Below are 13,189 nucleotides of genomic sequence, written 5' to 3'. Positions count from 1 at the left end.
TTAGCATAATGTCCTCAAGGTTCATCTAGGTTGTAAGATGTGTCAAAAATTTTCTTCCTTTTCAAGGCTGACTAATATTCCGTCGTAGGCAGGTGTCATACTTTGTTTTTCATTCATCCATTGATGGACACTTGGGTCGCTTCCCTTTTTGGCTACTCTGAACAATACTGCCATGAACATGGGTGTACATGTTAAGCTATGCCCAGATTTCTGACCCACAGAAACTGATAATAAACACGTGTTGTTTGAAGCGTCTTATTTTGCAAGATGAATCTCAAGCATGCCTTCAAGACCCAGATTGCTCCCCAAAGGCGTGAATTCCTCTGTCCTTGGAACTCTGTCTTATCACCATCATAACCTCAGAATCTTTTCTGGCACCTCTTTCCCAGGCTTAAAACTCATATTATGCTCATACCCAGTACAATGCCTGGTTCACAGGAAGCATTCCTTTATTTACTCAAATAATGTTTATTGATCAATTACTATGTGCCAACAACATAAGTCGTACTGAGGACACAGAGGTAAATAAAACAGATATAATCCCTGGTCCTACGGCACTTGTGGTTCAAGGCACACAGTACAACATAGGTCCCAGCTAGAACCCTTTTCTCTGTGAACATGACTTACATCTGGGCTCTATTCAGCTTGAGCAATGTCAACTAAAACAATAGTTACCGAGCTTTCACAAATTAGGAGATTTCAAGTAATAATTTAGATTTCTGGATTCTTCTGAAACATTAGAAGATTGGGCAATACTGGGTTCACATAGTTACATGGCAATGACTGGCTAGTGTTGAGTAGTGGCTTTCCCTGTTAGACCAGGAATATTTTTTACTTTAGCCCCAGTCTCTGCCACTCCCTGTTGTCTTTCACGTGTCTGGCCTTGTAGGCACTTAAATATATCACTTTTCCAATGAAAAGATGAATGAATCAATCAATGAGTATGTTTTAGTCACAGTAATCACCATACATGAAGAATCAGGACTTTGATCTCCTCCAGTGGGTGGACGGGTAGGAATCTGGCTTCACTCTTGAGGTTAAAGGGTTTTCCTTTATACATCAATAGCAGTCTTCACTGGGAGTTATGAACTGTTTCCTTCCCACCCTTGAAATCTAGCCCAGAAGTCAGCCTGTGGGAAGAGACTTTCCAGGTCATTGTGCAGCTGGAGTTGCATCTTGGATGACACCATAGATAGCTCTGGCGGGCACCCATGCATTTATTCAGAAAATATCTCTTGAGTGCTTACTTCATGCCCAGCAATGTGTCCAGCAATGCGGTGAGGAGGTGAATCAGACATCATTCCTGTCCTCTAGAGCTCATGGTCTGCATGCTCTAAGGGGCCAAGCAAATGTGTAAATGGACAATTTAATTAAAAATGGCAGACGCCATAGAAGAAATTCAGAAGACCCTGGGTGGCTGGAGAAGACCCCTAATGTAGCCAAGGGAAGGGGCTGGTGGAATAGTTGAGCGATAGAGGCAGAGATGTTGAATGTAGCTCCCTTTCCACAAGACTCCCAGAGATGAGGCAGTAAGTGGTTCAGCTGACACTTGGCCAAAGCTAATCCTTCCACTAATTGAAGGTCATCTGTATACTTGAAGTTTGCCCCCTGGCATTCCAGAGCAGGATGGATATGCAGCCAACGCTTCTGTGTCTGAGCCCAGCATCAAATCACAAAGCCTTGCTTAAATCAATCATGGGGCTCCCTCCAAGGCAGCACTCTATTATGTGTTTATGGATGAGACCTAAGAGGGCTGGCAAGGAATCATTAACCCTGCAGAGCATGCCTTGGGGATGGACTGTAGGAAGGGAGAATTTTATTTTTATTTTTACAGCCTGTGCTTTGATGTATTTTTTTTTTTAAATGCAGGGTGAGTCTGCATTACTTTACAATAAACATAGATGGTATAATGAGCAGAATCCAGTGCCAATCATGTTCTAATGATTCCTCTGAAAATATCCTGAGGAAGTCTTTGGTCCTCAACCCAGCTGAGCTCACTGCTGCATCCTTGGCAGCCTGGTACAGGATAGGTGCCCAGTAAATATTTCTTGAAAGACCTCACATCATTTCATTTAAACGCAAATTGCAGAGTAGGAGCGTTTGGGCTCAAGTGTCCAAGGGCTCAGGATTCAGATCCTAGTTGTATGTCTGTGAGCACAACTGACCTCTCTGAGCCTCAATTTCCTCATCTTTAAAATGGGCTATCTCATGGCATTGTTATGAGAATAAAACAAGCACCACACATGAGATGGGCAGCATATAGTGAGCACCCAATATACACTGATTATTTTTATGGCTTTTAAAACTCTTGTCATGTTTTCATACCAATTGTACTGTTGTTTACTTAATACATATATATATATATATTTTTTTGAGACAGAGTCTCACTCTGTCACTCGAGATGGAGTGCAGTGGTGTGATCTCAGCTCACTGCAACCTCAGCCTCCTGGGTTCAAGCAATTTTCCTGCCTCAGCCTGGGACCACAGGCATGCGCCACCAAGCCTAGCTAATTTTTTTATATATATTTTTAGTAGAGACGGGGTTCCACCATTTTGGCCAGGCTGGTCTCGAACTCCTGACCTCAAGTGATCCATCCGCCTCAGCCTCCCAAAGTGCTGGGATTACAGGCGTGAGCCCCCACACCTGGCCTATTTAATATATTTTTAAAAATTTCTATTGACTTGTTTTTCTATTTAGATTGCACTGTACAATTTAGCCTCACTCTAAATAATAATAGTCTTATAATCAGAGGTTTCACATGTCAGTTTTAATTTTTCTAATTTTCTTAAGCCAAACGACTCACAAAAAGTTCATCTGGACACTGTTTAAAGCCGCTTGGGTATCCCCGTAGTGTATCTAATACTCCTACTCCTCGGGAAATGCAGCCCGGTGCACTACACTTTATAGTTTTTGAACTCCCAGAGTCCAGAGTACACTCTGGTTTTTTTTTTTTCAGCCTGTAGACTCTGTTCCTCCAACGTTCCATCCCTGTGCTAGGAGCTGGGTATGAAACAGTGAATTAGAGAATCACGGTTTCTGTTCTCCCAGAACTCAGTCGAGTGGGGAAGAGAGAACAGTTACCGGGTCATTCCAACCCAGTGTGGTCTCAGTTGTGCTGGGGAAAGCGCAGATGAGAAGCTTCACTTTCCCGCCCCCTGGTCGGGGAGGCTTTTTCTTGTTGACATTGGTGGCTCCCTTCAGAGAACACAAATCCCTACCGTATTACCTGCAGTGCAGCAAAATGACCAGCAGGTGGCAGTGGCAACACAAAAGAAATCCCCCATGAACCTTTCCCTGGAAATGTTTTCTTTCATAAATTAACAGATGAATTAATACAACAAATATTTATTGGACACCTTGTGTGTGTCAGGCATTGCATGCGCCGGGCATACAATGATGAGCAAGGCGAACATGGTCCCTGCCTTCATGTAACTTAACACTAATTCAATCCTGTATGTATTCCACAAGTATTTCCTGGTACCAAACCTGTGCTAAACACTGTCCTCGCCCTGGGGAGATAGAACGTGCATAAAGTATAAATCGTTAGACCTGGGTGTAAAGGAGGATATTGACAGCCGACCTAGAAGCAGGACCCCCAGGCTAAGTGCTAGAAAGGCCTTGGGTTATCCTGTACCCTGGCTCCGCCCCCTATGGTATTTTAATTTAGTCACCCAGAGTATTCTTTTTAAAACTCTCCAGGAGATTTTAAAGTTTGGCAAGGGCTCAGAACCACTGGTTTGGTGTCCTGGCATGGTTAACATATTAACTTATCATTTAATTAATTTCCAAAATATTTGCACAACCATTCTGTATTAGATGATTTGCATATATTATTTCTAATCCTTCTGCAAAGTCCTTGAAGGTAACAGCAATCATGACCAAAACAGCCAACATTTACAATATTTACTGAGCGCATTCTCTGAGCCAGATTCCATTTTGAGTGTTTTATATCTATGAACTCATTTAGTTATCACAACAACCCTAAGACACAGATATTATATCTTCATTCCTACTTTATTTTATTTCTATTTTTGAGACAGGGTCTCATTCTGTCACCCAGGCTGGAGTGTAGTGGCATGAACACAGCTCACTTCAGCCTTTACCTCCCTTTCGAGAGATCCTCCCACCTTAGCCTCCCGAGTAGCTGGGACCACTGGCGTGCACCACCATGTCTGGCTAATTTTAAATTTTTTTACGAAGACAGGGTCCTGAGGACCCTGAGGTTACCCAGGCTGGTCTTGAACTCCTGGCCTCAAGTGATCCTCCTGTCTCGTTCTTTCAAAGTGCTGAGATTACAGGCGTGAGCCATCATGCCTGGTCATCATCCCCATTTTATATCCAAGGCGAATGGAGCACAGAACTGTTGGGTAACATGTCAAAGGTCACAGGCTAGTTAATGGTATAAATAAGATTCAAATCCAGGTGGTCCAAGTCCGGTCTTAACCACTGCACCATGCAGCCATTTTACAGATGAGAAAACTGAGGCTCAGGTGGAACTCACTGGTGAAAAGTCCACTCAAGCAGGAAGTGGCTGAACTGCGATTTGAGCTGAGGATTCTCTAGCTTTCAAGTCGGCCTGATTCAATTTTGACCCAGTCCTCAGTAAGAGTTTGAAAACAATGTCATATGGAATTTTTCCCCACCAGGAACCAGCTCTTGGAAGGCACTTGTGTGTATCTTCAGCACCTAGAAGATGGCAGAAGAGTCAAAGGAATAGGAGCTTGAATTTGAAACTGGAGGCCTGTGTCTGCTGCACCACCTTGAGCGAGTTGCTTATGTCTCTGTACTCCATTTTTTTCCTGCCCATAAACAGGCTGGACCTTAGCCGAGACATGGCTAGGCAGTGACATGTAGTCACACTTTGAAATAAGATCATCTAAGGCAGGTTTTCTCAACTTAGACAGGATTTACATTTGGAATGGATAATTCTTTGTGGTGGGGGCTGTCCTGGGCACTGGAGGATATTGAACAGCATCCCGGGCCCTGACCTGCTAGAAGCCGGTAGCACCCCTCTTCCCTGACAAGTTGTGACAACTCATAATTTCTGTAGAAATTGTATTGACACATGTACCCTGGAAAGCAAAATCGCCTCTGGTTGAAAACCACTGGTCGAATGTTTTAAACAATTCGGGTTGCAACTAGTGTAACTCCAGGCATTCTCTTCCAGGAATGCAAATGAATTGGACCGATGGCCTTGTAGATCTACTCACAAACCCACTCTCATTTCTATTTTCTTTTTCCGTTTTCCCCTCTCTTTAACAATAGAAGAAAATGTACATTTCTGGAGCACATTTGAACAAAATGCTCAAAATCAAGTCCCCTAGTAATAGTTACAAATGGTTTGCAATATGCCCTACAAGTAGTGGAGCTTTGAAACAGAGTGGTGATTAGCAGCCAATGTTAATTGAAGACTTGCTATGTGCCAGGCACACCATTCATTAAAAGCCTTTATATTTATGATTGGCATGTTCGTTTTTCAATCTTTTTGATGAGAAAGCTGGCTTGTATAAAGTCATGGTGCTTGTAAGAGGCAGGGCTGGGGTACAAACCTGGACGTGCTGGTTTTGAGTGCTGTCCATTTAATGGTTCTGCTATAACAAAGGCCCTTCTTTTACCCAAATCCCCTAGGGTTATCATGGATTTCCCTGAAAGACCGCTTTCCCAGAGACAGAGATTTCTAAATGAGGATGGGCACTCAGCTAACACTGGACATGCTGGCCAAGGTGTGGCCACAGGAGACGGCTCAACAGTGGAAGCTCCTACCGTGGCCACAGTCTGGCCACAGCACCTGTGGGCTCTGTCCAGGCTGGGAAATCCTTATGTCTCGTATCCCAGGTGTTCTGGGCTCAGGGCTGTGATGAACCAGGGCCTCCCGGGGAATCGCCGTCTCTTAAGCAAGCTAAGTGACTCCTGAGGGCCACCCATAAAACCCTTGCTGGATTTGTCAGATTCTTGTTAGTTTTGGTGGTGTGGTTTATGTCTTTGGGTTAGGTACCTTAGGAGTCATCCACCACGTCCCTATCAAAGAGGGGAAGTTGCAACAAAGTGGAGGTGTGATGAAGATCACATTCGTTTTGCTAACAATATCAATGACAGTAATAGTAACATCATTTGTCGAGCCTCTTAGGCTTGGGGGATTCAAGGATCAACTGGAGACAATCCTAGCAAGTGAGTTATGTGTTTGATTCTATATATATATTTTAAAATTCTTTCTCTTTCTTACTCTAGGGAATGTGATTCTACAAACATATAAACAGATCATTTCAATAAACTGCAGCAGCTGTGGTGACAGATGTCACTGTAGGTTCCATGGGAATTCTGAGGACAGAAACACAAGCCAGCCTAGGAAATCAGGGAGGACTTCCTGGAGGAGGTGATGCTGACGATTCATTGTGATTTCCTTCATAGACCTGTCTGTCCACCCTCCTTTCCAAATAGGCCCCAGGCTCCATGAGAATGTGGGTCATATCTGTTTATACCTTACTGTTTTTCCAAGGGCTAGTGCCAGGGTTCCCAAACTGTGCACCAAGGTGACCCAGGATGCCACCAGGAACTCACAGGGGGTGCTGTGGGATTTTTTAAAAAAGTTCTGAGGGCTGGGCAAAGTGGCTCATGGCTGTAATCCCAGCACTTTGGGAGGCCAAGGCGGGTGGATCACAAGGTCAGGAGACCACCCTGGCTAACACGGTGAAACCCCGTCTCTACTAAAAATACAAAAAAATTAGCTGGGCATGGTGGCGGGCGCCTGTAGTCCCAGTTACTCTGGAGGCTGAGGCAGGAGAATAGCGTGAACCCGGGAGGTGGAGCTTGCAGTGAGCTAAGATTGTGCCACTGCACTTCAGCCTGGGCAACAGAGCCAGACTCCGTCTCAAAAAAAAAAAAAAAGTTCTGAGGAAACACAGTGATGTGTTGGACCCTTGTGAACTACCAGCTCAAGATAGTTCACCGTTTCAACATTAGATCACGTCATCTTTCTTTTGATGATGACTCATCATTGCAAAGCTGGATTTTTTTGTAGTGCTTGTGCTAACTGTGACAAAATCAATGTGGAACAGGAAATTAGGGTGGCGAAGTCCCGTCTGATCCTAACGTTTAAGAAGTTTTGCACAGCCTAATGGGCATACACATCCTCGTAGCAGCAATTGTCATTATTATTATTATTATTATTATTTGAGACAGAGTCTTGCTCTGTCTCCCAGGCTGGAGTGCAGTGGCATGATCTCAGCTCACTGCAACCTCTGCCTCCCAGGTTCCAGCGATTCTCCTGCCTCAGCTTCCCACGTAGCTGGGATTACAGGCACGTGCCACCACACCCAGCTAATTTTTGTCTTTTTAGTAGAGACGGGGTTTCACTATGTTGGCCAGGCTGGTCTCGAACTCCTGACCTCAGGTAATCTGCCTGCCTCAGCCTCCCAAAGTGTTAGGATTACAGGCGTAAGCCATCACGCCCAGCCAGCAATTGTCATTATTTAATAATGAAAAAAACCATTTTTCTTTTAATGTATGTGCATTACTTTTTCAAATGGCTACTGTGTTGTGAAGAGATAACTACTCATTCAGTTGTTTGTACCTAACTGTTTAATGAATGGAACTGGTATTTAATAAATGGAAATGGTATTCTGGCCTAGGAAATCTGTGAAAAAATTCCTGAGACACCAAGGGTGTCATGAGTTGAGAAAGTTTGGGAACCTCTGTCCTAGCGTGTGCCTGCATATAGGAGGCCTGAACAACTGAGTCAGTCGAATGACTGAGTGAGTTGCTCCCAACAATCCTTCTTGGTAAAGGGTATTATTTTCTTTCACAGATGGGGGCTCTGAGGCCCAGAGAGGGCAAGTTACTTGCCCAAGGTCACTCAGCAGAGCTGGAGGGTGTGTCTGACTTTGACACCCAGACTCTTCCCTTTATCTCTGCCTGACCTGTCTGTTCTTAAAGTGCCCTGGGGTAAATGGACTAGGATTAAAAAGATATGGCTTTCAGTCCCAGGGGACCAAACTATGGCTTTGGGCAAGTAACTGGGGAAGAGGCTATAGACAACCAGAGCTTATAAAGTTTTCTTTTCTTTTCTTCTTTTTTCCTTTGTTGTTGAGACAGTGTCTCCCTCTGCTGCCCAGGCTGCTGTGCAGTGGCGTGATCTCTGCTCACTGCAACCTCCACCACCTGGGCTCAAGCGATTTTCCTGCCTCAGCCTCCTGAGTAGCTGGGATTGCAGGTGCTCACCATCAAGCCTGGCTAATTTTTGTATTTTTAGTAGAGACAGGGGTTTCACCATGTTGGCCAGGCTGGTCTGGAACTCCTGACCTCAAGTGATCCTCCAGCCTTAGCCTCCCACAAGAGTTGGGATTACAGGCGTGAGCCACCGCACCACTCGGCCCAGCAGCTTATGCAGTTTTCTGTCTGCTTCATGAACTTCTTGGTGGAAGATCTTTGTCCACTCTTAAGCACAAGAGGTTTGCCCAAAAGCTGAACTGCAGAGTGATGAGGTTGGGAAGATGCTTTTGGGTTTAGTCAGGCTTGAGTTAGAATTCTGGTCTTCCTGTTGTGTGACCTCAGGAAAGCTACTCACCCTCTCCAGTCCTTCTTTGCCTGCTTTTAAGTGGACAGGCATGCACCTGTGGAATTTCCGTGAGGGTGAAGAGTGTTAGTGTTGGGGAAAATGTCAGCCTACTGAAAGGGCCCATCAAATGGGTGCTGTTCCCTTTGTTCATTTGACAAAATGTTTCAAAGCTGTTTTATGTCTGACAACCTCAACCTTAAAAATGCCTTCAGAATCTAGACTGCATCCTCCCTCTTACTCAGGAGCCGCACTGCCAGAATCTGACCATCTCTCGCCTCCTGTGTTATCTCCCATCAGCCTTGCCCGCTTGTCACGTTGCTGCCACCACACACAGGGCTCTTCTTCAGGCTTTTGGGAGTACCGCGTGTCTCCTGACACCCCGCGTGGCTCGTGAACTCATTAGCATGGGTGTAAGGGAAGCCGCCGTCTCTACTCAGCACTGCAGATCCAACGCGGAGATTTCAGGGAAAAGCATTCCCGAAGGGAGGGAGGGAGGCTTGCGTCTTGGAAATCCAGCAGCAGCTGCCGCAGCTCAGAGGGTCTTTAGAGACTGGGTCTCATTGGTGAAGTGCTTTTTCTTTTTTAAAAAAATGATGCCCCCACCTTTCAGTAATTTAATAGAAGCTTTTGTTTTAAGCTTTTCATCTCTGGGTCTCTGCAGCTGGAGTTACTAAAGTAGCTGCTTCTGATCGCTCTTGCAGTCACCAGAAGGAAATGGGAATGACACTCACGTCCTAGGGCTGCCCTTGACAAAGGACCACAAACCGGGAGGCTTAGGACACAAACTTGGCTGGGAGGCTGGAAGTCCAAAATCAAGGTGTCGGCAGGGCCACACTCCCTCTGAATTCTGCAGGGTGGAGGGGGGTCCTTCCTTCATGCTCCCTGGCTTGCAGCTGCATCACTCTAATCTCTCCCTCTGTCATCCTGTGGCCTTCTCTGTATCTGTGTCCCCATCTGTGTCCAGATTTCCCTCTTCTTACAAAGACAACAGTCATTGGATCAACACCCATCTTAATCCAGTGTGACCTCAGCTTTACTTGATCACATCCGCAAAGATTCTATTTCCAATCAAATCCACAGTTACAGATACTGTGGGTTAGGACTTCAGAGACGCTGTGTCCAATCAAGGTCACAGTTACAGACACAGTGGGTTAGAATTCTGAAGTTCTAATCAAAGTCACAGTTACAGAGACCATGGGTTAGGATGTCAAAGATGCTGTGTCCAATCAAGGTTGCAGTTACAGATACTGTGGGTTAGGACTTTAACATATCTTTTGGGGATAGATTCAACCTATAACAGGAACCAACCAATGTGGATTTGGCCCAAGGTTCTGGGGCTTGGGGACCAAGTGTGGTTGTGGTTAAGGGGCTAGGTTTAGTGTGTATGTATAAATACACACACACGCATAGATTCACAAATATATATATAGTGTCAAGAAATGTGTGTTATACATTCAATGAGCAATGATTCTTGTTATTTGTACTTCCCTCTGAATATCAGTTTCCTTAGTATATATGTATATGCATATATATGCACATATGTACACAGACTATATATACACACACATACACAAAAACACATGTTTACAGATATGTACAGTGTGCTTAGCAATGTGTCTTTTACATTCAATAAGTAACTATTGTTATTATCTGTATAATGGGGGCAGTTGCATTTTATCTCTAAGTCATCCTGCAATTGTATTTTATCTCTCAGATTCCCTTCAGCTCTGAAATTCTGGGACTCTGACTAAAAAGACAGATGGAGACACAGGACTGTGTGGTCCAAGAATCCCTGTTACTTGTGGAAACAGAATAATAAAGTCTCCCTTTTTGAGAAGAGAAAATAAGAACACAGAAATGGAAATTTTTCTCTCACAAGAAAAGGATCAGATGTTAAGGGAAATCTATGGAGCAAGCGCTATGGGCCTAAAACTCTTCATTCTTTTGGGGTCTGTAGAGTAAAGCCCTTCTGTGGGCTGGGGAAGCTGAATTTATGAACTAGCAAACGGGAACTTGGCTTTGGCTGGCTCATGAATAGAGCAGAGAGGAAGGTCTCTTGTGAGTGTGAATTTGGCCATGCTCTGTCTTCAACGAGAGGCAAAAGACATCTCCATTTTTATTTTCCTGCCAGGAATAAAAGAGTTAATGCATGCGCCATTCTTAGAATGACACCTGGCCTACAGTAAGTGCTCAGTAAGTATCAGCCTATCCAATGAAAACGGACAAGGACTTTCCTGCTTTCTGGTTGCCTTTCTGCAGTTTGCTCATCTAAATTGTAGAGTTGCTTGTTAGTGTGGTCATCAAAATTTGTGAAGCCTGTTTTAGGTAGTTGTGAGAAGTCACAAAACATAGCCACTATAGGAGGTGGCCAAGTCTATAAATTGTACACAGTGTTACTCACATCAGATGTAGGGGAATTTATAATCAGCTCACAGGAATTCTATTTTTTCTTTTCTTTTTTTCCCCCCAGAGTTAAATTCTTGGTTCTTCAACACTATCAAGACCTCACTGTGGCTTCTGGAGTTTGAACTGGCTGTATTCCTAATGGAGTTGTTCATAACACACTAATTTAAAATATTAGCGCAGCTGACAGTTTCTAACCCCAAAAATACTGTGTAAGGCTCTGCTCCTTCCACATAACTTCATGCTTTCCTTATGCAATGACTGTGAACACTGTTTGTACATCAGAATCCCTAGAGAGCCTTGAAGTAGTATTCCTTTTTTTTTTTTTTTTTTTTTGAGGCAGGGTCTCGCTGTGCCACCCAAGCTAGAGTGCAGTGACACAATCACAGCTCACTGCAGCCTTGACCTCTTGGGCTCAAGCAATCCTCCCACCTCAGCCTCCTGAGCAGCTGGGACAATAGGTGCACACCACCATGCCTGGCTAATTTCTGTATTTTTTTGGTAGAGACAGGGTTTCGCCATGTTGCCCAGACTGGTCTCAGACTCTTGGGCTCGAGTGATTTGCCTGCCTTGACCTCCCAAAGTGCTGGGATTACAGGCATGAGCCACCACACCTAGCATAGTATCCTCTTCTTAAAATGAAACCAGTGAGGCCAGGGTGGTGGCTCACGCCTGCAATCCCAGCATCTTGGGAGGCCGAGGCGGGTGGATCATTTGAGATCAAGAGTTCAACACCAGCCTGGCCAACATGGTGAAACCCCATCTTTACTAAAAATATAAAAATTAGCCAGGCATGGTGGCATGCGCCTGTAATCCCAGCTACTTGGGAGGCTGAGGCATGAGAATCGCTTGAACCCAGGAGGTGGAGATTGCAGTGAGCCAAGATGGTGCCACTGCACTCCAGCCTGGGTGACATAGTGGAATTCCATCTAAAACAAACAAACAAACAAACAAACAAACAAACAAACAAACAAAGTATACTATGCTCCTAGGGCTACTTGAGGAAGAAAGAGTGAAATTTGGTAGAAGACTTAGAGCAATGCATGATAAATTTACTGTAAATGTTATAGTATGTGTGCTCCCGATCAGTGTTAGGTACTGTTTTGTCATAGTAATAATAATAAAAGCCCCTGTCGAAAAGCAGAAGGCCTCCTCCTAGCAGCCCAGCCTTCCATCATGAACAAGAGAAAGTGAATCTGCTTCTACCTACTGGGGGCCCAATTCAATAAACAGGACTCACAAACGCAGTGGGGCAGGCGAGACGTCCAGATGGGAGTCCCTGTTTCACGGCTGTAGCAGGTCAGAAGAGAACTCCCTTCAAGCACAAAACCAGGGTTGCAGGTGTATTGGATGGTGGTCCCCACCAGCAGCACAGGATCCGAAATTAAGCGGGTCGAGTGATCCACCTCTCCGGGGTCGGTGCAGTACATAACTACACGGGATGAAACCAGACCAAGAGGACGTCAGACCTCTGGATGACCATGGGTTTGCTGAGAATTACAGAATGATCTAGAAAGTTTCCTAACTTGGCCGGGTGTGGTGGCTCATGCCTGTAGTCCCAGCACTTTGGGAGGCCGAGGCGGGTGGATCACGAGGTCAGGAGATCGAGACCATCCTGGCTAACATGGTGAAACCCCGTCTCTACTAAAAACACAAAAAATTAGCCTGGCCTGGTGGTGGGCGCCTGTAGTCCCAGCTACTCTGGAGGCTGAGGCAGGAGAATGGCGTGAACCCGGGAAGCGGAGCTTGAAGTGAGCCGAGATCGCGCCACTGCACTCCAGCCTGGACGACAGAGCGAGACTCCATCTCAAAAAAAAAAAAAAAAAAAAAAAGTTTCCTAACTCAGTTCTTTTCCTTTTTGGAAGATAATGTATCTTTTGCTTGATAAAGGTGGCTGGAGAATAGGCCAGGAGAAAATAGCCTTGAATTTAATTCCTCTTTTAAGAATTTGCCCAAAGAGGTGGGGCACGGTGGCTCATGCCTGTAATCCTAGGACTTGAAAGGGAAGACAGAGGTGGATGAATCGCTTGAGCTCAGGAGTTTGAGACCAGCCTGGGCAACATAGCGAGATCTGGTCCCTACAAAAAATACAAAAATTAATGGGGCATGGTGGGGTACACCTGTTGTTCCAGCAACTCAGGAGGCTGAGGTGAGAGGATTGCTTAAGCCTGGGAGGTCAAGGCTGCAGTTAGCCATCGCGGCACCACTGCACTCCAGCCTGGGCAACAGAG

The 13,189-nt window shown here is 45.1% G+C and overlaps 1 protein-coding gene across 7 annotated transcripts in view; it reads right to left on the bottom strand.

Annotated features, from left to right (window-relative positions):
- Window positions 1–13,189, bottom strand: part of SEZ6L (seizure related 6 homolog like) — a 215,804-nt gene that overhangs the window by 19,795 nt on the left and 182,820 nt on the right. For 5 of the 7 annotated variants that reach the window (XM_024239792.3, XM_024239793.3, XM_024239794.3 and 2 more), the window contains exon 12: window positions 12,199–12,390. The exons of the other annotated variants lie outside the window; for them this stretch is intronic. In XM_024239792.3, the coding sequence (XP_024095560.3) occupies window positions 12,199–12,390 (192 nt within the window). The remainder of the gene's footprint in view (window positions 1–12,198; window positions 12,391–13,189) is intronic. 7 annotated transcript variants of the gene reach the window in all.

Source organism: Pongo abelii, chromosome 23 (genome assembly GCF_028885655.2).
Source record: "Pongo abelii isolate AG06213 chromosome 23, NHGRI_mPonAbe1-v2.0_pri, whole genome shotgun sequence".
Lineage (NCBI taxonomy): Eukaryota > Metazoa > Chordata > Mammalia > Primates > Hominidae > Pongo > Pongo abelii.
The sequence above is the reverse complement of the archived record's forward strand: the minus strand, read 5'-3'. Positions and strand labels throughout refer to the sequence as shown.